Source organism: Dermochelys coriacea, chromosome 25, assembly GCF_009764565.3.
Source record: "Dermochelys coriacea isolate rDerCor1 chromosome 25, rDerCor1.pri.v4, whole genome shotgun sequence".
Classification (NCBI taxonomy): domain Eukaryota; kingdom Metazoa; phylum Chordata; order Testudines; family Dermochelyidae; genus Dermochelys; species Dermochelys coriacea.
This window is the reverse complement of record NC_050092.1, coordinates 15,213,398-15,237,225: the sequence shown is the minus strand read 5'-3', so window position 1 is coordinate 15,237,225 and position 23,828 is coordinate 15,213,398. Positions and strand designations below refer to the sequence as shown.

The 23,828-nt window shown below is 58.1% G+C and overlaps 3 protein-coding genes across 6 annotated transcripts in view; 2 read left to right on the top strand and 1 right to left on the bottom strand.

Moving 5' to 3' along the window:
- The first annotated feature begins 565 nt into the window (after nucleotides 1-565).
- IFI30 (IFI30 lysosomal thiol reductase) lies at nucleotides 566-8,690 on the top strand. Its single transcript, XM_038384039.2, has 7 exons — nucleotides 566-786; nucleotides 3,556-3,738; nucleotides 3,982-4,056; nucleotides 4,866-4,961; nucleotides 5,560-5,712; nucleotides 7,011-7,079; nucleotides 7,502-8,690. Exons 1-7 carry the CDS (start codon nucleotides 664-666, stop codon nucleotides 7,553-7,555), a joined length of 753 nt encoding a protein of 250 aa, XP_038239967.1. The 5' UTR covers nucleotides 566-663; the 3' UTR covers nucleotides 7,556-8,690.
- Nucleotides 6,079-23,828, bottom strand: part of RAB3A (RAB3A, member RAS oncogene family) — a 31,638-nt gene continuing 13,888 nt past the window's right edge. For 2 of the 3 annotated variants that reach the window (XM_038384041.2, XM_038384042.2), the window contains exons 3-5: nucleotides 20,836-20,954; nucleotides 18,420-18,544; nucleotides 15,094-16,794 (exon numbers count right to left, since the gene is read on the bottom strand). In XM_038384041.2, coding sequence (XP_038239969.1) covers nucleotides 16,604-16,794; nucleotides 18,420-18,544; nucleotides 20,836-20,954 — 435 coding nt within the window. In that variant the 3' untranslated portion in view covers nucleotides 15,094-16,603. Of the gene's footprint in view, nucleotides 6,091-13,862; nucleotides 13,869-15,093; nucleotides 16,795-18,419; nucleotides 18,545-20,835; nucleotides 20,955-23,828 lie in introns of those variants that run through there. The other variant, XM_043502556.1, reaches the window with a different exon arrangement.
- Nucleotides 10,639-14,611, top strand: MPV17L2 (MPV17 mitochondrial inner membrane protein like 2). Of its 2 annotated transcripts, none has more exons than XM_038384044.1 (6): nucleotides 10,639-10,767; nucleotides 11,726-11,960; nucleotides 12,780-12,950; nucleotides 13,606-13,682; nucleotides 13,761-13,889; nucleotides 14,026-14,611. In XM_038384044.1, the coding sequence occupies exons 2-6, from the start codon at nucleotides 11,774-11,776 to the stop codon at nucleotides 14,104-14,106; spliced, it is 645 nt and encodes a 214-aa protein (XP_038239972.1). In that variant the 5' UTR covers nucleotides 10,639-10,767; nucleotides 11,726-11,773; the 3' UTR covers nucleotides 14,107-14,611. The 2 variants fall into 2 exon arrangements, with proteins under 2 accessions (XP_038239972.1, XP_043358492.1); XM_043502557.1 differs by lacking the exon at nucleotides 10,639-10,767 and adding an exon at nucleotides 10,807-10,904.

Below are 23,828 nucleotides of genomic sequence, written 5' to 3'. Positions count from 1 at the left end.
AGCGAGGAGGCAGCAAGGGGACCTTTCCCTAGGGGGTGGGTTACAGGCAGATGCACCCTCCTGTGCAAATAAATCCCCCATTGAACTGCTGGGAAGGGAGCAGGCCCCAGCTCATCCCTGGGAGCCTCCTGGTCTCAGTGCGTTCCAGGGGGACTGCTGCTGATTTCAACAGGCACAATGGGGGCCAGGCAGCTCCGAGCAATGCTGCCCTGGGACAGAGGGAGCCCCTCCCTGTCGGTCTCCGCAACGCCACTGTCCTGCCCTGCCAGCCTGCTGCCTTCACCTCCATCCCACTGCCTCACCTATTCCCCCTCATCCTGCATGTAGACTGTGAGCTCCTTTGGGAGGGTGTGCAGCACCTAGCACCCTGACCCTTCCCCGGTGTTTGGGGGTGTTACCCCCCTACAGTGAAAGGTGTGTGCAGGAGGTGGTCAGTGCACGGCTCATTCCGCCCCCATTGTCCCCTCTCTGGTGCCCAGATGTGGTTACTGCTCCGGGTGTCAGCAGGGGCTGAGCTGGAAGGTGGGGCGGGTACGGGAGGAGGAAGAACAGGCCGAGTCGGGCAGGCAGGCAGCTAGCTGAGGGCGGGACCAGAGAGCGTTGAGAGTCTCGGCTCCTTCCCCAGCTCTACTCGCTCTGGCTCCCGTCCAGGCTGATCGCACCATGAGCCGCTGGCTGCTGGCTGCCCTGGCCCTCTGGGCTGTGACCGGTGGGGACTCCCTGCCAGCCTGTAACTACCCGCCCAGGCTCTTGTGCAGCTCCTGGAAGATGGCCGTGGCCTGCCAGGTAAGGGGGACGACTCAGGGCAGCCTGTCCTCGGGGAGCTCCAAGCGGGGGCTGGGGAGCTGGCATCTCGCCCTGCTCTATCCTGTGGGTTTGGCAGCAACTGCCTCCTCTCTGCTCTTGGGAAAGAGGAGAACCTGCCTGGCCCTTTCACAGCAAGGCTGAGCTGAGCTTCCCCCTCAGTGACCCTGACCTCGGAGAAACTGGCTCAGACCCCTGCTGAATCAGGGGGCAGTACATGTACTCACTGATACTCCAACACCAGTGTTGCCTACAGGCCCCCGGACCCCCTGTGAGACATGGCAAATCCCTTCCCATCCCTTGTCCCCTCGCTTTCCCTGGGGCAAGGCTGAGTAAAATGCAGACAGTGCTGACTCCTTCCCCCTGGGGCTGGGGCCTTGCAACCCACGCAGCAGGGACCCAGCCTACCCCGAGCAGACTCAGACCACAAGCCCCTGGGCTCCTCTGCTGTGGATGTGTCCGTAAGAGGAGGCGTGCGTTGGGCGCTGTGGGGAAGGGAGAAAGGTTTGCCTCTACGGGCGAGCCCCCCTCAGCTCTCCACTGCAGCAGCAGCAGCCCTATCCCCAAGGGTTTCAGGATAGGGGCTGAGCTGGGAAAATAAGCACAAGGCTGAGAGAGAACCTCCTGCTCCCCCAGCCTGAGTTCCTGCCTGCCCAGCTTAGAATGTGCCCATCACCCCACTATCTAGGCACTAGGCTCCAAGCTCTTAATTGTGCCTCACTGGGAGCAGTGCAGACAACACTGTGCCACCCCCCCACACACACACACAGGGGTTGTACATGGAACCCAGCATGCATCTAGTTCCTGCTCTTTACCCAGCAGGCAGATTTTATCCTATGCTCCAGGGGTAGCAGCACCCGGTGCCAGTGCCTGCCTGAGGCCATGGCCCCAGGCCTAAAGGGGCAGCACGCTGCAGTGCCTGGATCATGAGCTCTTCATGGTGCTGAACAGCATCTCTTGCTTCTAAAAGTGGGGAGATCCTAGCTCCGGCTAACTCCCCGCATCTCCCCGTTCCTTAGTCACCCCCCAAGCCGAGCCCAGGCCTTCAGCGCTGGCAGGAATCTCAGGGTGGGGGAGCCCCCCCATTCTGACCCTGCGCCTCGCCTGGTGGTTCAGAGCTGCCCCTGGCCTCCGTGACATGGGCAGGCTTAGGAGAGAGCCTGCAGGGCAGGGGGAAGCGGGCCCCGGTCCCTGGCTCAAGAGGGAGCCAGCTGGGGCCCTGGTCCATTTGCCATCCCCATGGGAGAGCTGCGTTGCAGTGCAGCTCCTTAGCTCTGTCCCCCCACCCTTGCCATGGCCTAGCCTGCTCTGCCCTCACCCCATCCAGCTGTGTGGGGGATTAGTGATACTTCTGCTTTTTCTGCTGCTGTGAGCACAGCAGCCATTAATAACCCCCCATTCTGGAGCGGGAGCGGGGCCTGAAGTTGCACAACCACTGCTTGGGCTTCAGAGTGCAGGGCTCAGAAACCAGCAACCCCAACCAGACGCTACTCCAAACTCTCAGCTTCAGTCCGCCCCGCAGGCTCAGCCTGGTGACGGGAGCCAGAGCCCCGGGGGTCTGTCCCCATTAGGGTGACCAGACAGCAAATGTAAAAAATCAGGACAGTGGTGGGGGGTTATATATGACAAAGTTCTGATATCGGGACTGTCCCTATAAAATCAGGACATCTGGTCACCCTAGTCCCCATGGACCCTGCAGGCCCAGCCTGGCAATGGGAGCTAGAGCCCCGGCTGGGGTCTGTCCCCATGGGCCCCACAGGCCTGGCCTAGCCACGTGAGCCAGGGACCCAGGGTCTGTCCCCATAGGTCCAGCCTGGCGATGGGAGCCAGAGCCCTGAGCTCTGGCCCCATGGCCCCACAGGCCCGGCCTGGCAACGGGAGCCAGGCTCTGCTGAGTGTGTTGCTTACAGGCTTGTCTGCTAATGCCCCAGTTGCTGGGTTGGATTCTGCCTATTGAACAGAGGCCGGAACTGGGTCTGATGGGACGTTGAAGCAGGAGAGGGTCCAGGGGCCCGGATGCTCTCCCAGAACCAGAAGGAAAAAAGCCCTCAAGTGCTCTGGACCTGGATGTCTCCCCCACCCCCCCAATCTCTCCATGGGGTGTGGACTCGCTTTGCTAAGCAGAGCTGCACATTTGAACCAAGTGGATTGAGAAAATCCCCTTGAAAAGCCCCAGCGGCTGCTTGGTGTGTGGCAGGCTCAGCTGTTTCACTTCCCTTCTGGCCTGGATTCTTGGGTAGGGCTGGCAGGTCTCCCAGCTCTGTTTCCTCTAAAATACAAACAAGCTGGGCTGGAGGCCAGAGCCCAGGCAGAGCAAAGTCCTACGATAGGGACCCTCCGTGCACCTGTCAGCACCAGCACACTTGGTTGCTATTTAAACGTGACTCCAGGTGGCACCCCCGTCATCCTATCCATCAAGCGCCTCTGGGGAAGGGACTTTGTCCCCAGGCCCCTCACTAGCTGTTGCATAAACGGGTTAAGTACAGCAGCTGCTGCAGCATTCTGGTGGCTCCCAGCAAGGTCAGGTTTATCCTCCGCGTGCCCTGGGAGGCTCATGATCCCCTTGTGCACGCCCGGTTTGTCTGTGACCGAGCCGGAACCAGAGCTAAGGGCGGCCGGGTCCTAGCTCACTCTTTGTGGCAGGGCCAGCCCTGATGCGGCACATCCGTTCTGGGGTCTGTGCCAGGCCTGGTTCTGCCTGTCCCAACCCTGCTGCTCATCCCCCCTCCCTGTATCTTTCACTGCCTGCAGGTGGAGAAGCAATGCATCAACTTCTACCACCGCCCCCAGGCAACTGATCCTGTGTCACTGACCCTGTATTACGAGAGCCTGTGCCCGGCCTGCCGCAGCTTCCTAGTCACCCAACTCTTCCCCACCTGGGTGATGCTCAGTGACATCATGAACATCACGCTGGTGCCGTACGGAAATGCCCAGGTAAGAGGCAGAGTCTCTGGCTGCAGAGGGTGGGGAAAGGGCCCTGCACCCCAGTTTGAGCCAAGGGTACGGGCTGCACAACTGTTCTGTCCCCATAGCCTTGTCTTCCCTCCCCCCCACAGCCCTGATCCTGGCAGGGTGTGTGGGGCACATGCTGTGGGGCGAGGGGGAAGAGCAAGTGCCGGGGCGGCATGTGGGGGAGGGGTAGTGTTATCTTAGGCTCTGACTCGGTTTCCCTTGCAGGAGAAGAACGTCAGCGGAAAGTGGCAGTTCGAATGCCAGCATGGCGAACCGGAGTGCAAGGGGAACATGATCGAGGTGGGGCTGGCCCCAGGCATGGCATTAGGATTGGAGAGGGGGTGGTGGTAGTGGTGCTGCCTGTGGAATGTGCAGAATAGCGGGATGGAAGGAAACAGTGGCTCCTAGTTAGGTGATGGGACCCCCCTCACTCCACCCCACCCCTGTGTCACTGAGCCAGGGGCGACTTTGGACTCATTAGGTGTGCTTGGAGTTGGGGAGGAGGGGACAGGGCTCCCTTGTCCCTGGCCCGGAGGTGGGGCCCATGGTGAGAGCCGCCTGGGCTCTGCTACAGGACTAGCTTGGGGCGGAATTAGGCCCTGTCCCACGTGTGGCCTCAGCACGGTCACCATGTGACACTCGAGCTGCTGAGTTTCACATCCTCACTAGCACAAGGGAAGGAGCAAGGAGGCCCCTGGCCCCGCAGGGCAGAGTCCAGGAACCACCTAGGCGTGATCCAGAACATGATCCAGGTGTGAGCCAGAACATCTCGGGGTGAACGTCAGAGAGCAGCAACACCTTCCCCGGAGCCTTCCACAGATAGTGGATTCCGGGGGGTTGCCCCTCAGCTGCCCCATTATAGGCCTCTCAGCATCATCCCGCCTTGGGGAAAGGACTCCATAGGACTCTCCCAGTTGACAGTGAAGTGTGGGGCTCCCCCTGCAGCCATTCCTCTCTCCTTAGGAGGAGAAGCTAGTCATGTTAGGCTCTGCTGGCTGGAGAACCCCCAGGGCACAGCCTCTCTGGGCTCTTCAGGCAGGGCTCCTGCTCCTGGGTGTGTTCCCGCTGGGCTCAGGGCACTAACACTGTGGCTTGTCTTGCTCTTCCAGACCTGCCTGATGTACCAGCTGAAGGACTTTGATTGGTCTTTCCCTGTGATCTTCTGCATGGAATCGGCGGGCTCTGTGGTCGAGAATCTTGCAGCTGTACGTTGGCAGTACTGGATGGGCTCAGAGCTATAAAACTCCATGGGTTCAAGTCCTGGGGGGAGCTGCCTCAGCCAGCCGGTCTTTGCACCCACCCCACAGTAACCCCCCTTCCACTTGCCCCTTGGTCCCCTGCCCAGGTCCGATCAAGTGTCTTGATCCAACACCCAGAAGGGCTGGCATTTCCTACCAGTCTGTGTGTGGTGGGACATCTGGCCGTGGTCATTGGCAGCTTAGTGACAAGGACAAGGCCATGTCCATTTCTAGCCACGCCTCAGCCATCTCACATGGACTGCAAGGACACTTTCCCCTCCAGGCTGCCACCAGGCACCTGCCCTCACTCCAGAGGTGCTCTGCAGGACTGAGGCCCAGGTGGCAGGTGAACTGGGACGTGCTCTGGAGACTCTAGCATTATGCAGGCAGTCACGGGGGGTTGCCCCTGGGACTGGCTGAGTCCCATGGCCCCTTGTGCTTCCAGCCTGCACTGTGGGTTAATGAGTTCAGAACAGATAAGAGCCCTTGGCCTCAGCCTTCCTATGTGGTGGGGGGTTGGGTAACCAGCTCTCTGCACTGGTTCTGACTACTCCTCCCCTCGCAGTGCCTGCAGGTCTATGCCCCAACTGCCCAGCTGGCTGAGATCACAGCCTGCATGACAGGAGATCTGGGGAACAAGCTGATGCACCACAATGCTCAACTGACGGATGCCCTCAACCCACCCCATAACTACGTGCCATGGATCCTTGTCAATGGGGTAGGAGACATGGTGCCTTGTGGCCTTCCTGCTGAAATGCTGGCAGGACCCATGGGCATTTCCACACAATGAATCAGTGGGCGGCAACCAGAGCCAGAAGTTCAGTGCAGAGTCCATGTGCTGCAGATAATAGACGTGCATGGGAAGCAGGGGCTAGAACCTGGGACCTTCAGCTCCAAAACCCAGGCCTATTGCCCTTGAGAACACTGAGGCAAGGCAGTTGGTGGGTCTCATAGCCAGAGGGCCAGGATCTTGCAGTCCCACACAGAGCCACGTGTTACAGCATGGGAGCACCAGCCGCCTAGCGTGTGAAATATGGGGGGCCGTCCCAAAGCACATGCCTGCTAATGCTATGGAGCCCATGCACCTGGTATCTAGCTCTGGTAGGTGACTTGAGTGCAATGCATTGTGGGATTTGGGAGGAATGAACTGCTCTGAGAAGCACCCACAGAGCCTATCTTTGTGGTGAAGCGAAGGGTTAAAGTTGTTGCAGAGTCTTTGAGGAAATGCTTTATCTCAGCAGCTAGGCCCTGCCGCTGCCTCCTGCATGAGCCTCATCTGGCTGCCCTTGGTTCCCCTGCAGTGAAGATAAAGGGGCAGGAAACGTCCACTTGCTTTGGGGTGAATCTGCTCAGGAAACTGAATCCAAGGGGCTGGCTCCAGCCAGGTGCGGTGTGAGCTCCCCACATCCAGTTCTGCTGTGTCCCTTTGAGCCTGTCCTGCTTGAGGCGTGGCACTCCCCTGCCTGACACCATGTCGCGTCACTTACACCTGGGCCACGTGGGGGCCTGATGCTGCCGTTCTGCTCAGGTAACACATCGTACCCACTTGGCCCAGGTGTGACTGATGTCCCCCATGAGCGCAATGGTTTGGGCATTGGGCCGCAAGGGGATTTCACACTGACTTTCCCTGGCGGGCTGCATGTTCTGTACCCGGGCCATAGCCCCCAAGAGACTATGCTGTGCACAGACACAAGCCCTGGTTTTGTGCTGACAAGAAACACACCCGTTCTGCAGCTGCTCAAACAGGGCCCCCGGTGAATGCTGAGGGCACCATGCAGGTAGCGACTGACGCAGCCAGGTAGCGCCATCTGATCTTACTCCATCTCGTCCTGGGCGTCTGGAGCAAAGCGCTGTAGAGCTGTCACTCGTGTTCCAGGCAGCAGCCCTCGTAAAAGGCATGTCTAGATTCCTGGAGGAATTACTGAGCACTGCCTGCCTTCTCCCGCCAGAGGCTTAGCCTGGGAATGGGCTTGTCCAGCCGCTGACACCGATTTGTCCTCTCTCTCTCCTGCTCAGAAACACACAGACGCTCTCCAGGAGCGAGCCCAGGGTGCTCTGTTCAAGATGGTTTGTGAGATGTACACGGTGAGTGGACCCTGGTAATGCATGAAAACCTGTGTGGGCAGCTGTTCCCAATGCACCAGGGTCACAGCGCCCTGCTCCCCAGGCTTTGGGCAATGAGCTGCAGTAGCACCTCGGCCAGCTCTTGCCCTAAGGATGCCCACTAGCCAGATTCTGGGACTCCCCTCTACTGGCGAAACTGCTGGGATAGCTGTTGTCCTGCCTGCCCAAAGAACAAGCAGCTCTAGCCTCCCTGGCAGGGTACCTGCTGGGGCTAAAGGCCAGGGACTGCTGGGAGCCTCCACGGACGGAGGGGAGGGGAGCAAAGCAAGGGCAGGGGCCGAGGCTTTAGTGCTCCAGCAATACGACTGCAGCCATTTCCTCTCTACTCCCCTCCCTGTGTCTGGAATGTCTTGATGGTCCCTGACTGACTTGTGTCTTTGCAGGGTGAAAAGCCAGATGCCTGCAAAGATGGGGGGGCTGAGTCCCAGCTCCTATGAAGACCCAGTCTCTCTGCCTGAATTAACCCCCAGCCTAGGGCAGCTCCCTGCACCCCAGCTCTTGGCCTTGCAATTGGGGTGACCAGACAGCCAGAGGCAGCAGGGGACCTATTTTTGCCTGGTATGATGTCAGCTCTGGGCTCATGCCCAGTAAACTCTGCTGCAGGTGGGGGCAGTTCAGTTGTGAGTGGGGGTTGATGGGAGAAAAGGCACAAGATGGTTTGAATTTGGATATGAGAATTTGAAGCATCTCTTCACGCGGGGTGTCCAGCACCAGGAGCTGTGCTAGGGAGAGCCCAGCCTTGTAATCAGGAAGAGCAGCAGCAGGAGCCCTGCAGAGGTCAGGGAGCAGCACCAGCTGGAGAGTCAGTTAAAAGAGCAAGTTCTGCTGGAGAGAGGCATCTGGTCACCCTGACTCCAGTAGGCAGCCTGGCTGAGCAGCTTGGCAGCATGGGCCTGGAAGGGCTTCCAGATACCTAGGCCAGTGTAAGATGTGTCAAATACACAGCGTTGAAAGCGCAGGAGCAACTATCCACATCAGGGAACTCCCTGACCCACTCGGCCTTTCCCTCTCCAGATCTCTGTCGAGATGAAATAAGGGAGGGTACATTCCGGCTCACTCTCCGAGGAGCTGCCCCATCCCTGGGCTGGAACCTGCGCCTCTCACAGCAGACATTTCAAACCAGGAATGGGGCCCCACACCTGCCCTGCTTTGCCCCGGCCTTAGGCACCAGCATGACTGGCTGCAGATCTTGCTTTATGCTGCGCAGCTTTCTGGGTGCTGTGACCAGAGGGGGACAAGGCTTAAGCGCAGCAAATCTTGGGGGACATGCTACATTTGCTTAGCTGATTTGGTGACTGACACCTGACCCTTTGCCCGTACTGATGCCTTATGTGAACTAGCTCCTCCAAACACTGACATCTCCATATCCTCCGCCCACTGGCCCCTCCATGAAATGGTTCTGTCACTAGGCCCCATCCTCCTTCCACGCAAACAGACCAGTGCCTTGCCCTCCCCAGCCTGACACACGCTCCCTTCTCCTTGCTCTAATTGTATTGATGTCACAAATGCAGATTCTTGGGACTTGGGATAGAAATGCCCTTCCTGCAAATGAATCTATTGAGTAACTTCCTGGCCTAGTTCTCTCTCATTTTGGCTCTCTCCTGTATCTAGCCCTGAGCCCAGAGCTGGGGGTGGGAGGAGGGGTGATGGGCAAGGGTGGTGTGGGGATGTTGGTGCCATGTTTACACTGGGGAAACGTTAACAGTCCCTCTGGTGCAGCTGCTCTCACTTCACCCACAGGTGGGGACGGCACCTTACTCACCGTTATCACAAACATGGGCATTAAAGCTAAAGAGGGGCTCTTGGAAGCTCCTCCCCTGGGGAGATGCTTTTCTCTGTGGCATAGCCAAACGGTGCTGTAGGAAGCCTGGACCAAACTGGGGGGAGAGGCAGAGCCCTAGCTCTGGGGGCCAGATGCCTTCTCTGTGCTTGGGGAACCTCTACTGCACTGAGCTCAGGAAATGTTCTGGGTATTTAAGTGCTGTCACGAGTTCCCTGTGGTTTTACTGCAGTAGCTTTGCATTTGCCTAACCCCTTATGTGGTAGCTGCTGAGCCCAGTCCTGGCAGCAGGGGCCCACGGCCTTCTACGGGGTTCTTTGCCAGGTCTTGCAAACTGCAGTTAAGCTGCTGCCAGGCTGAGGCCCTCGCACTGCACAGCTTAGCTGGGAAACCCTTGGAGGATCCCCAGGACAGAGGGGATGTCCTTCACCTCCTGAGTGGGACCCATGTGTACCCCTTTGGCTGCTTGCTTCCCCATCCAGGGCCATAGGAGGGGAAGTGAGAAGTGTTCCAGATGGGGTGGCGGGGAGGAAAAGGCACTCGGCAACCCAGGAAACGGTTACAAGAGGGGAACTCAAACGGCACAGCCTGGAAGGAAAAGCTGAGCACTTCTTGGTGACTCCAAAGCACCCGTTGAACCACAGGGCCAGGTGCTTTGCCCGGCTGGGTGGGGGCAGAGGGCGGCACGAGAGGGGATGTTTGGGCGGCAAGATGCGCAATCTCTTGTGCAGTGCGGTGATGTCCTGTGACCGCCCTTGGCAGGGCAAAGCTGGCTCCCGCGCAGACGGCCAGGTGTGCACCCAACCAGCCGCATGGGCAGGCCACGAGCCCACGGGCACCAGAACGCTCAATGGCAGCTGTCCGGGCTCCGCGCCCTGCTGTGCTGGGGGCCCCTGGCACCCCTGGCTGAGCGTGGCCCTGGGGAAGCAGGGGGGCAGGAGGCAGGGGGGGTCACAGAGCCCCTGGTGCCCCGGTCTGAGTGTGGCCTTGGGAGGAGGCAGAAGCTGGTCGGGGGGGGTCACAGAGCCCCTGTCGCCCAGGTCTGAGTGCGGTCCCGGGAGAGTGGGGGGGGCAGGAGCCGGGAGGGGGGGTCACAGAGCCCTGGGGGGGCAGGAGGGGGGAGGGGGGCAGGAGCCGGTCGGAGGGGGTCACAGAGCCCCCGGGGGGGGGCAGGAGCCGGGAGGGGGGGTCACAGAGCCCCTGGTGCCCCGGTCTGAGCGCAGCTCTGGGGGGGCGGCACAGAGCCCAGTTGTGCCGCCAGGCCCAGCCTGACCCAGGCCCGGTAACGTCCCCGTGCTCGGCGCTGCCTGGCAGGACGGGGCCGGCGACGTGCGGCTGCTCCGGCCTCCGGTGACACAGGCGGGAAATGGCGGGGCGGGGCGGAGCTGTCTCGACCCCTCCCCGCGCGAGACGCCGTTGAAGGCCCGAGACACCCGCCCCAGAAACAACCCCACCCCCAGCGGCCATGGCCGCCGCGGGCACAGGGCACTTCCGCCTCGGTAGCGGCCATGGCCGCCGCGGGCACAGGGCACTTCCGCCTCGGTAGCGGCCATGGCCGCCGCGGGCACAGGGCACTTCCGCCTCGGTAGCGGCCATGGCCGCCGTGGGCACAGGGCACTTCCGCCTCGGTAGCGGCCATGGCCGCCGCGGGCACAGGGCACTTCCGCCTCGGTAGCGGCCATGGCCGCCGCGGGCACAGGGCACTTCCGCCTCGGTAGCGGCACGTTCCCGGAAGCTGAAGGCGCAGCGCCGTCACGTGACACGTGGGCGGAGGCGGAAGTGCGCGGGCAGCGCCGAGGCCGGCCGGAGCGAAGTGCTGAGCGGAGCCGACCCAGGAGACGGGACCATCCGGCGTCGGGGGGGCGAAGGGTGGGTGTCCAGGGCCCTGAGGTGTGGCGGGGCCGCGGGAGCCGCCCGGATCCGGCTTTGAGCGAGCCGCCCCCGCCCCCCCCGCTGCTGCCTTTTGACCCGCGTCTCCCCGCCCAGGCTGCACGTCGCACCTGGTGTTGATGGAGACATTTCACACCCCGGGGAGAGGGGGCACGAGACACGCTGTGGGGCGAGGGGCTGGGGGGGTACAGGACACTTGGGAGGGGCCATGGGGGAGGGGCACGGGACACTTGGGGGCCATGGGACTGTGGGGAGAGGGGTCCAGGACACTTGGGAGGGGCTGTGGGGGGGTACAGGACACTTGTGGGGGGGAGGGGCACGGGACACTTTTGGCAGGAGGGGGCCATGGAGCTGTTGGGAATGGGGTACAGGACACTTGTGGGGGAGGGGTACTTGTGGGGGGGAGGGGCTATAGGGTTAGGGGTACAGGACACTTGGAGGGAGCCATGGAGCTGTTGGGAGAGGGTACAGGACACTTGTGGGGGGGAGGGCTGTGGGTTTAGGGGTACAGGACACTTGGGAGGGGTGGGGGGGTACAGGACACTTGTGGGGGGAGGTGCACGGGACACTTTTGGCAGGAGGGGGCCATGGAGCTGTTGGGAGAGGGGTACAGGACACTTGTGGGGGGAGGGGCTGTGGCGGCAGCAGCCTCCCCGAGGAGGGGGAGACACACACCTCGGGCTGAAGGGAGGGTGTCCTAAGACCTGTGTGGCCCTGCAGGCTGGTGCTTTGGGGTGCAGAGCGGGAGATGGGTGGGGGCCGTGGGCCCGGCAGGTCGGGGAGCCCCCCCCTTGGGATACATGTGGAGCTGGGCGCAGGACTTTGTGGTAGGTGTGTGGGGCACAGAGCTGGGGACAAACAGACTGGGGTGCCCAGGGCAGGGCAGCAGTTTGGCACAGTGCCAAGCGCCCGGACGTTTTGTTTCTCTTTGGCGCAGGTACAGCTGGTGCAACCTGGTTGCTGAGGGTTTGTTGCTGAGCGAAGGATGCTGGCCCGTGGCAGACAGATGTTCGTTGGCTTCTCAGGGTATTGGAAGCCTTTTTTCAGAGGCCGGTTGCTCCTGGTTACAAACACTGTGAGCTGTGGGGCTCTCCTGGCGACTGGCGACACCCTCCAGCAGACATGGGAAATGAGGAAGGACCCAGAGCGGAAGTGGGAACTGGGCCGCACAGGTGTGTCCGCTGTGTGCTTGTTTGACAGCCAGCTATTGTAACGCAGGAGGGGTGGGCACATATCACTCACAGGGCTCCGGTGTCTCCCCCTGCCTCCGAAAAGGACCCACCAGCTGCCTCTGACCCATTTAAATGGCATGAGGGACATCTTCATGCCTGGCTCTGCCCAGCCTGTGAGTTCTCCTGCTGTTTGGCCTATATTGTCGGCAGCATTGGTTGGGAGTAGGGGCTGGAAACAGCATATAGGGTCTACTCTGTTATTTATTATGTGTATTGTGGTAGTGAAGGGGCTCCACTCTGCTGGCTAAAGCCACATACACATAGCAAGCGAGAATGTCTGCCCTGAAGAGGTCACAGTCAGACAGAAAAGGAAGATGGGCACCGAGGCCCAGAGAGGATGAGGTGAGTTCCCCAGTGTCGCTTAGAAATCAGTGGTAGATCTGGGGATCATACCCAGGTCTCCCCAGTCCCTGCCCAGTGCTTATTAGGTCAGTCTTCCTTCTGTCGATGAAAGGTGGAAGCTGTGTCTGTCTGGCATCTGCTGGGGCCAAACTTCCCAGCAACATCCGACCCTTGGGGAACTGCTGCTGTTTTAACCATTCTGCTTTTAAGGCCATTTTTGCAGGGAGTCAAAGCAGCATTCAGAATATTCTAGACTGAAATCTGCCATCATCTCTGTGCGTCTCTGTGTCCTTGTGTGAGGCAGGGTACTTGCGCCTTTTGTAAAGGGACAGATATTCTTACAGAGCTGTGTCAATAATGCATGATGGCGTTGTGCTGGGCATTTGCATTTATTAATAAGGTGGCATTTTGTTGCAGTTCGGATGTTTGCTATTGGCTGCAGCATGGGCCCGTTAATGCATTACTGGTATCTCTGGTTAGACAGAGCATTTCCTGCAAGTGGATTAAAAGGAATTAAAATTGTCCTGAAGAAAGTCTTCATTGACCAGATAGTAGCATCTCCGGCCTTTGGAATCTGGTATTTTCTGGGTAAAACGTTTAATATCACTTTCTCATGTAAATGTTACTAATAGACTATTCAGACGTGTGCCCTCTCCAACACTCGTCAGTCGGGGAGCATTGAGACCCTTCTGCACCAAGCAGGCCTGTGATTGGATGCAGGAGGGCAGGCCTGCTCCTTCCACCTGAAGTGTTTCCCTGCCTTGGCTGGGGAGCAGTCTAGTGCCCAGGCTCTATTCCAACATGTGCATTAAGTGGCTGCATTTGCAACGACTGAGAGAGCTTGCTCTCCTCCAGCCAGTCCTGTTTTCCGTTTAGCTGGGGCATGGAGGGGTTGTACTGCCCCATGGAGCTGACAGGGAGAACAGAGCCCTTGGGAGGCATGTTCTGTCCTGATAAACACAGAGAGCTCATGGCAAGCATGGGTTAATGGCTGCCATGCTAGATGAAAGCACTTTCGCCCTGCCTTACTAAGCTCCCCCTATAGCTGGGAAAACCTGAGCCAGCAAAGCCCCTGGCCTGCTGAGACTAAAGAGCACACTCCCTGGCACGGTGAATTACTGCCCCCTCGATGTTGCTACAACTTCCGGGATGACCACAAGGGGGCAGGAACAAAGGTGCGCTAGTAAAGCAGGGGGCCAGGGCTGCTGGCTCACTCACCTGCAACCAATTGTGCCTTGCACAGGGATGGGGTCACTGGAGGGGCAGAGGCTGGAGGAAAGCTGGGAGGAGCTCAGAGAGAAGTTCTGGGAATTTTACAAGGTAAGGCTGCTCTGAATCCCTGATAGCTTCCCCCCCCACCTTTTCTCTCCTTTCTTAATACTTGATTCTCTTTCTCAGGCAGACTGGTGCGTCTGGCCAGCAGCTCAGGTGATTAACTTCCTGTTCCTTCCTCCCAAGTATCGGGTGATGTATGTGAACATGCTGACCTTGGGTTGGGACACGTACCTTTCCTATCTGAAACACAGGGTCAGTATTACCCAGACAGGCCATTGTAGGCTGCCGTCAGCTCCACAGCCACTAACCCCTTGCGCTGGAGCCTTTGCTGCTCCCACAAACATTTAATGAATCATAGTTCAGTCAATTTCTTCTCTTGCGTCTGTAGCGTAAGCAGCCACGCGGTGCCGAGGCTGAGCTGAAGAGCAGTACTGAGCCCCGCCGCACTGGGGTGAAACCTGTGGGCTGACAAGCTGTTTGCAAGGATGGCTGCTCTGTTTCCATCTGTTCCTGGGGGAGGGAGCTGGCTCCCATGCAGACCAGAAAAAATAGCTTGATCAAGTGAACAAAACGCTTCCTGGAGACAAATCACTACTGTTGTCATGTGGCTGACCTATCCTGATGGGTGTGGAAGAGAAACGAGGGGGGGGTCTCTCTCTGAGTTAGCATTTAACTCGCTAGCCCCAAACCCAGTGACGTTTTAAAATGAAGAATCATGTGTCAGGCTGCCTATATGCCTGAGTTTCTTATTCCTCCACTGACTTCTGGGGAAGTGGGGCAGGTGCTGCACGTTACTGTTTGCACCTGAAACCAAGGTGCCAGGCATCACTAAGTGAGCCAAGATCCTTAAAATAATCCCATGACTTGGAACCAACTTAATTTATTCTCACTGTGTCTGAAAACTGTATTTTGCTAGAAACGGTGATGTGCCAAAATGTCACTTAAAAATAATTAAATGAGACCTTAATTATGTAGCTTGTCTTTTGAAACAGTAACTTTGTCCCAGAGTGGGAATTTAAAGCTCACCCTGTGGGAAGGGGTTGGGGAGGCTGCTCACTTAAAACGAGAACCATGGGATTGGTGATTGTTAATTAAGAAACCAGATATTTGGTCTTCCTTGCAGCCAGGCTGAGTGGCTGCAAACACTGATCTAAGCTCAGCCTTAGCAAGGTAATCAGACGCCTCAGGCTTGAGAAGGGACCCTGGATCAGCCAGATCCAGCTTTGTAGAAAGTTTTAGGTTTAAGAGCAGTCCAGGTTTAAGAGCAAACAGCAAAGGAGTAGAGGGGTTCCCTTCAGCCACAGACTGGAGTGTGCAAGCCCATGTTAGGCCTTGCAGAGCAAGGAAGTTCCAGGACAGGTGAACTAGGGCAGTGGTATGGTGCTTTGGCATCTCTGCTCTAGGACTAGCTCTTGACCCTCACCCCATGGGGCTGCGGAAAACGAGCCTGAAGGACTTGTGATTAGCATTAATTTATTTCTTCACACCAGCTCTTGGATACAGTGATCTTTAGGAAATTTTACTTTGACACTTCTGACATTTTTACAGTAAACATCACAAAAACAGGAGGCTGGATGTGTGTACCTGCGAAATACAGAGAGTTTGCCAAGAAAAATAAATAGAGGGAAGCAATGCACCAGGTTTGGGCATTGATAGAATTCTATCTACTGCTTCACAGTCTCTACAATAACACATTACTATAGTAACAGACAAGGAACAGCGAGGCCTGTAGCAAACTAGCACCCTTCAGCTGCTAGTGCAACATCCTGGGGCAGGCAGGGTGTCAACCTCACCCCCAGCATGGAATGGGGCAGCAGTTCGGTGGCTTGTTTCTTTGCTTGAGGCAAACCATCGAAGCTTTTCCTCTAGCGTGAGGTTTCCAATGGTCGTCCGCCACCGGGCTGGGGCTAGTTTGGTATAGGAGTGCCTTGGCCCTTACTCAGCTTTGTTTTTAAATAATAGGATTTAAAAGTGATATTCACAAGCAGGTTCATACCACACTGATAAAATAAATACATCTGCACAATCACAGCACAGCATGTCACACCATGGTCACTTGCTACTTCTATTTACAGGAAGGTTGTTTTTATGTACAAGGAGGAAGACAGCAGGAGCATAAATTAGCATCTATTTATACAAATAGTCAGGAACTAGCCATCCTTGGTGGGGGGGAACAGAGCAGCAGAGGAGTGAAAGTCAAGCAGCTCTCCAGCCAGCCAGCGTCATCAGCCAAGGCCTCTGTGCTAGCAAGGAGAACAAGTTAAGGGGAGGTGTAAAGACAGGGCTGGAACACATCTCTATGAAGAACAAACCACCTGCACTAATGCCTTTTTGTCTAGATACCATTGAGAAAGTGATTGAATCGTCAAGGTTAAAATCCACATCCGCTCCCACGCCCCCGGCTGACTGAGATGCAACCCCAGCGCGTCACCCCCTCAGTAGCACTACAGCGAAGGGAGCAGGTCTCTGGTTCCATGGGGCAGGGCTGCTGTCCCCCCAAGCAGGGCTCCTCCCACCACCCAGCAGCAGGGATCTAGCTGGGAAGGAAGGAAGCTAATGAACACATTGGCCAAGCTGAGTCAGCTGGTTAATGCAGGATTCTGCAATTAACCCCTCCCTTCCCCCTTCCAGCAAGACAGATAATTATCTATAAACAAGGGGGCACAATCAGGAAATAGTTAAAAGCAAACAACAAAAAAGTTCCTCCTACCATTCCAGGTGGGAGAACTGGAGGGCACAGGAAGGGAGGGGTGATGCCCCATGGAACCTGCAGACTCTGAGAGGGTGGCCAGAGCCCTTTCAAACCCTGTGAGATGAGAGTGGACAGACAACTCATCACTATGGCCATCCCACCAGACCTAGTGACTGGGGTGTTGAAGTGGGAGCACAACTGAGTGTAACTAGGGCACTGGTTACTTGGAGGGGTGATGTGGCCTACGCGGGCAGAGGGGGCCGTACTGCAGTCTCTAACAGGCACAGTCCTGGTGGGGGGGTGCTTGCTGGTCAGTCAGCTGCGGTCCTTGTTTCGCACCAGTCACTGCTGGGTCTGCCGTGTCTAGGGACTCGGACATCTTCTCGCAGATAATGTCGACGAGCCGCTCGAATGTCTGCTTGACATTGATATTGTCCTTTGCGCTGGCTTCAAAGAACTCAAAACCTGCCCAAAGAGAGATGGGAGCGCGTGAGACTGGCAGCCGGGAGGGACTTGGGGCAAGGCATGGCCTTTGCTCATCAACAGGGGCCCCTGCCATGCAAGTTACCAAACCATTCCTAAACCCTGGGAAGTATTTTTAGCTGGGATAATTAAAGACCCTGGAAATGAATCCATCCCAGATGATTACTTTTACATGGCCCCAAATGTTATTTTCGATGTACAAGGCAACCTCAGCAGCAGGCAGGGGCTGCATAGGCAGCGTCAGCAGCCGGGGACCATTGCTCTGGCCAGCGAGGTCACCCTGGCTCTGTTAAATGGCCTGGGATGTTCAGCTCAGGCTCCTGCTCCCCATAGCGGGAGCTCCTGATTCAAGCTAAGTCAGTCAGGGGAAGGCACTTTTACAAGCTTCGCGTCTCTGACAGCAAGAGCTGAGATCCGGGGCTGGGATTCCACCAGGTTAGAACCAAGTATCAGTGCTCAGCATCCCTAGAGCTGAGTGTTTTCTGCACAGCCAGGTGAGACCCACGTGCAAGGGACCCTGCCTTACAAAGCCCAGCAAATACCCACGCCTCTTTGATCAGCGGTTTGGTCTTGACTGACCGTGTAAAGATGTGGGGTGGGGGTTAGACGCCAGCACCCCGATACCAGTTACTTATTGTAAACTTAACATTGACTGCCCATGTCCCGTCCAGGCAGGTGACAGAGTCCACGGGCAGGGCCAAGCCAAGCTGCTCAGGCTCCTGCTGGCTATAGACAGTTCTCATAATGCTCATGGTAAATATGGAAAGTCTCTGAATTTTTAAGCGTTTTACAGGTCCTCCTCTGGGCTGTTAAATTTTAATGGGACACTTTGCAGGGAAAAGGGTTTAGTTATAAATCCTTAAAAAACTCGTCCCACGTTCTAAACTGGGTTCAGCCTGCTGTTAAATCCACCCAGGCCGACTGGTTTTCCAACCACTTTACAGCAGTAAACACAGGGTTTATATGATTGTGATAACAACAGATTATAATAGAAACAGTTATCGAAAACACTGGCGCTGGCTCCGCAATTACAGTTTTGTTAGAAGACAAGCCATGCTGCTACTCAATGACAGAATTATGGCAAATGCAATGAGTCAATTAAATTACTCTACAGGAAAGAAATAGACACACAGGTCCCCTCTCAGGGTTACAGCTCCTGTGCCTGCCACACAACCACGCTGCCTCCATACACATGTGCGTGTGCACTTGCATACAGACACAGGTCCCCTTGCAGGGTTACAGGTCTGTGCCTGCTGTACAAGTGCAGCACCCCAAATCTTCCCCACACCTGTCAGGCCCCTCAAAGATGCTTCCCAGGTCTGCAGGGCACCGTTACTGCCATCTCTCAGCACAAGGATGTCCAGATACCTTTGGGGGCAGCAAATGCTGGTGCTCAACTGGCCAAAGAACCTTCCCATGCCCAGGACTTACCCACGGTGCTTCCGACCTGCTCTTGTGCAAGGTAGCGCGAAGCCCCAACAGCTCGGCAATGCCTGGAACCCTCTCAGATGCTCACATAGACTGAGTCCTGAAAGGCGCCAACTGGAACCTTGCAGGGTTGGCACGTTACCTAGGCTGGGGCTCAGTGCACAGCAACCAGCACTTACCCAGGTGCTCCGCCAGCTGGCGCCCTCTCTCCGATGCCACAACTCGCTCATCCTCCATGTCGCACTTGTTACCCACCAGTAGCACTTGTGCATTATCCCAGGAATAAGTCTTGATCTGGGTTGACCTTAAAGCCGCAGTAGGGGAACAAATAATCACAATATTCAGACAGCAGGACTGTGAGCAGCTGGTTATAGACAAAGGCCCAGATTGTCAAAAGTGCTGTGCTCAGTGCTGCAATGCCTAACTTGATTTAGGAGCCTTTAGCTCATTTTCAAAAGTGATTCAGGCATTAGGAGCCAAAATCCCATTGACAGTTAATGGGATTTAGGCTCCTAAATCAGTTAGGCACTGCAGTGCTGAGCACAGCAGCTCATCAATACTTTTAAAGACTCTGGGCCAAGAGTCCCAGATCCCAGCCAGAGATTGAAGCCTGGTTCTCTGGGTCAGTGGCAAGAGGCCTTCACCCCCCAGCCTCTTAGCAGAGAAGTTTCGCCTTCACCCCATTTAACACAAGCCATCAAAGCCGGACAGCCAGAGGCCACGTCAGAGATCCACCCCAGATGCAGCCACAGAGTGTGAAGAAACCAGCAAAGCAGGAAGAGACCTAAAGAGAGAGCTAATGGCAAGAGAAACCAGTCGCAAGATGCATTGGTGGTCAGTGCACAGAGAACAGGGGAGCAGAGGAAGTGGGGAGATGGGGACAGCAGACAAGCTCAACCCCAGAGCTGGGAGCAGGGGCCAGACGAGCAGCCTGGGCACCCCATGGCTAGTACAGAATAGCAACAGAGCAAGCAGGCTCCCTCCTCCCACAAACCACTCTGCGACTTGCCTGCCCCCGCCCTAGCGTGCACAGCTGGGGTATCCAGGGCTTCAGCTTCTCTGCAGAGACTGCCAGGAGGGGCATGCCTGGGGGGCTGAGTGCGAGTGTGCTGAAAACATGCCACCTGTTCTCTGCACCTGGGCACCAAGTGTCAGTGGGTGGGAAACGATTTCGGTCACTGCCCATCTGGGAACCAGCCTCTTGGGGGGGAGAGCTCTGGACCCCGTCACCAACAGCCAGAGCCAGGCAGCCTGCCATCAGCAGTGCGAGATACTCGGAACGGGCTGGCAGGGCCCAGCACAGGCTCAGTTAAAGGCCAGGAGCTGTGCACGTACGTGGGACTCTCCAGTTACACAGCAGGTCTGGGCAACATCAGGGAGGGGAGGGCACTAGGGTGAATTTCTGAGAGATTCCCAGTGATCCAGGGCTGAAAGCAGAGTCTGGGGAAGTGGGAAACAGGCCATGCTAGACTGACAGGACCCTCTCTGAATGCACTCGGGGGCCGTTTCAGTCTTGCATTGGGGAGGGAGCAGGCGGCCCGAACAGCCAGCCAGGCTCAGTACCAACGGGACACGTTCCGTCCCAGATTCCAGCTCTCACACTTGGAGCAAGGACTAGTTCCATGGACATGGCCTGTCAGTGGCTGCTTGGGGCACCTTGGCACTTGGCTCAGGGCAGCTCTCCCGGCCTGCTGCAGAAGTGTTCCTGATTATTAGCCAGACTGCTGACAGCACAGTACTCAAGGCTGGGGACCACCCTGTGAGGGGAGCCATGCTGGCTGCATTACAGCTGCAGGCGTGAAAGCACCAAGCCAAGCAGCCCCTGTCCCCTCACACCTGGGCAGAGGCCAGGAATCGCAGTGCACAGGGGACGGAGAAGCTCCAGGCAGCAAATCTTGCCCTGTCTCTGGGCGACAAGAGCTGGGGGCATAGCAGGCCAGGCCAGGCCGGCTCCACCCCACAGAGATGTATTTACACAGACATAGGAAACACCCACTTCAAATGGGGTTGGGGGGGCTGCAGCGGAAAGACAGCCAGCAGCAGCGGTGCAGAGTCCAAGCTGCAGCCCTAGAAGGAGGCAGGGGGTGCAGGCACCAAGTGTGCATGTGGGGGGGAGTTTCCTTAGCAGAGGAAGGTTGTAAGTGGGGGAACATCTTGGCATGCTTCGAGAAGATAGCAGCCCCTTAGGAGCACAGTTCTGCAGTGGAGCAGGCCCTAGAGGGCAGCTGGTGACCAGCTGGCGGCAGAGAGTCTGTGCTGTCCTCAGAGCCGTCATGCGCAGGGAGTGCTCCCAGCAGGACCACAGTCCGTGGGCATGCAGACGTGGCCTGCGGCAGGGGTCCCGGCTACACTGTCCAGCTGGTGTGTTCGGGGCTGGGGCTGGGCAGAAGCGCAGTTAGACACCTGCTGAGTGGCCTGGCTGCCGGGTCCCAGCATGGCTAAAGTGACGGCAGTGAGAAGCTGGCTCTGCACGATGGAGAGGCTCCCTCCCCCTCTCCCCCATCCTCACTGGCTCTGCTAACGAGACGCCAGCACCGCAGCGCCAAGGCTCAGTGTTGCTTTCCCTTCCCAGTGCCCTCAGAGCCACCCGCTCACCAGTCCTGCACGGCGTTGAAGGACTCCTCGTTGGTGATGTCGTACATCAGGATGAAGCCCATGGCCCCCCGGTAGTAGGCGGTGGTGATGGTCCGGTACCTCTCCTGGCCCGCAGTGTCCTGGGGAGACCAGAGCAGGGTCACTTGGGAGCAGCAGGAAGGACGTGGGAACCCACCCTAACTTCCGTGCACCCCCCGCCCAGGCCCCGGAGCTCCAGCACTGCGAGACGGGAGGAGACGGATCCTGCCTCTGAGATTTAAAGAAAGAAAATCCAATGTTTAGCCAAGTCTCTGGAACTTTCTCCCAGGGCTGCTGACCCCCACCCAGAATGATCTAGGGCCAGGCCAGTGCCCCCCCCCGCCCCATATGGCATCTCCTGGGCTGGGAGAGTGCAGGACACGGCAGAGCGCCTCTCCCACACATCCCCTCCCAAGCCCGGCAGTGAGATCACACCCAAGCAACCCTGCGTGTGCCATGGGAGTGGGGAGGGGGACGGGGCCTCCAGGGAGCCCTGCCAAGGAGCAGGGGGAAGAGGAACCGTGACTCCGTCGCTGGGCTTTCCCAGGCCAGCTGGGAGGCTCAGCCAGGCCAGCAGTGGAGCTGCCTGCGATTCACCATGGCAACCCGTGCCAAGGGAGCCTTGGTCCCACGCTGCGCGCCCAGCTCCAGCGACGGGCAGTGGTTTGCTGCCTCCCGCGGGCGGCTCTTGCACCCAGAGCTGGTGGGCCCAGGAACCCTCCCTTCCCAGCCCTGCCCTTGGTGCAGCCGCGTGCAGGGCTGGGGCCCAGCAAATGTCAGAGCGATGCCTGCAGACACCTCCTCCATGGCCCCACGGACCCCCACCGCCCCTGCCCAGGCCTCCAGCCATTGCAGACACCCCCCGCCCCACGGACCCCCACCGCCTCTGCCCCAGGCCTCCAGCCATTGCCGACACCCCCCGCCACATGGATCCCCACAGCCCTGCCCCAGGCCTCCAGCCATTGCTGACACCCCTCGCCCCACGGACCCCCAGAGCCCCTGCCCCAGGCCTCCAGCCATTGCTGACATCCCACGGACCCCAACCGCCCCTGCCCAGGCTCCAGTCATTGCTGATGCATCCCACCCATGTGCTTCGGGATGCCACAGCTCCCCCCGCATGCACACGCCTCCTGCTAAAGTGCCCTGCCCCCGTATGCGCATGCTTTCAGCTCCTGCGCTCCCCTCAGCCACCGCAGCAAGTAGAGAGGGGTGCGGCCTTCCAACCAAGGCATTTCCAAATTCCCTGCAGATCTACCCTTTCCCTTTGGGGCACCCCTGGCTGCAGGGCATGCTGGGAGGCACTGACAGCAGATGCCAACTGCCTTGCCAGGATCACGTCAATGCCGAGGAGCAGGACCCAAGTGGGGCTCGGCTGCAGATCGGCCAATAGGGGCTGGGACTGTCCTGTCCAGGGAGCCCCGTAGGGAGAGGCCAGGTACTGCCGACATACCAGCCTCTCATGCGCCTGCAGTTTAATGGGAAGGGGGAGCTCTTCATTTCAGATGAGCCTGTGGGAGTGGGGTGCCCAGCACAGGTGCCCTAAGCCGACACAGGACCTGCTGGAGGGAGAGGACCAGCTGTGGCGGTGAAGAGGGTCAGAAGTCAGGCTGTGGAGTCGCTAAGGCCTGCAGTTCCCCGAGGTAGAGCCCAGGCTGCGATTAGCCACACGTCTGCATGAACAGCCCAGCTCACTGAGTTTGCAAGGAGCAGCCTGAAGCAAGGCTGGAGCCTGACAGAGGACGGACAGACCAGAGGAACCCAGGGAAGAAAAGAGGAAGCCACAGAATTTACAGGGCAAAGCCCAGCAGGCAGGGGCAGGGACACCCCTGGAACTGCCCCCCCACCCCACGTGCCCCAATGTTCAAACAGTAGCCCTGAAGCGGTTCAGTGTCAGACAGGGGCTCCCCTCCCAGCAAGGGACCGTTCTGCTGCCTGCAATGCTTATGGGGGAGCTGAACGCAGCCCCAGCAAAGAACCCTGAACTCAGCTCTCCTGAAAATTAACCCCCACTCTGCCCTCCCAGGCAGCGGCTTCGTTAGGCTGGGAACTGGCACGTGTTCCCAAGAGACTCCTCCCCACCCTCCAAGAGTCACCAGACTCATCGCTTCTCTGGTTCCACCACCCAGAGCCTTTCATCGCTGCGGCAGCAGAGCCAAGCAGCCGCATTTACATCCCACGGGAACAAGGGCAAAGCCACCGCAGCTAAATCTGTCACTCCGGCTGCTCCTTCATCTCTGCTGCTGAGACTGTTACGGGCTCCTCTGTGCCCGGGGAGGCAGGGTGCCTGTCAGCACACGGTGCTGTGGAGCGTGAGGCCACCTCTGAGCGTTCTGGAGCCAAGGCCTTGGGCTAACGGCTCCTTCCAGAGGCTGTGTGGGTGGGTGTGTGGGGGCAAGGTGAATCAAGGTGGCGCTGACAGCCTGGGTGCAGAGCAAGGAGCAGGCCAGGCTTTCTCTCCAGCGGCGAGCTGGGAAAGGCCATGCTGTAGAGCTGGGCTTTAAAACAGCCCTGAGCCTACACAGGGTGCTCAGGTTCTAGGAGACAGCATGGCCACAGCCATCACTTGTCCAATCCTCTTCTCACCGCCGCTTGCCCACGCAGACCCCAGTCCCAGTGTGCACACAGCACACCAGGACCCCTCTTCTGAGGGCCACTCTGCCAGGCCGCCACGGGGCTAGCTGCAGATGCAGGATGCTCATGCTTAGTGGAAGTGGTTAGTTAGCAACCTGTGTCTTGTGGGGAAAGAGCGTTAAAGAAACCAGAACCAGCGTCACCCACGTGATGTCTGCCCTTCGGAACACACTCCGGGCTGGTTACCACTTCGTGAACATCTCCCCCAGCAAGCACTGATCCCATGGTGCCCACTGACAGCCTGGAGAGAACACACCAGCTGCGCTGTGCCAGGCACACCACGCAGCAGCTAAGGCCGGGGGGCCAGTCTAAGCCGCAGGGAAGTTGAGGGTGGCCGAACAGGA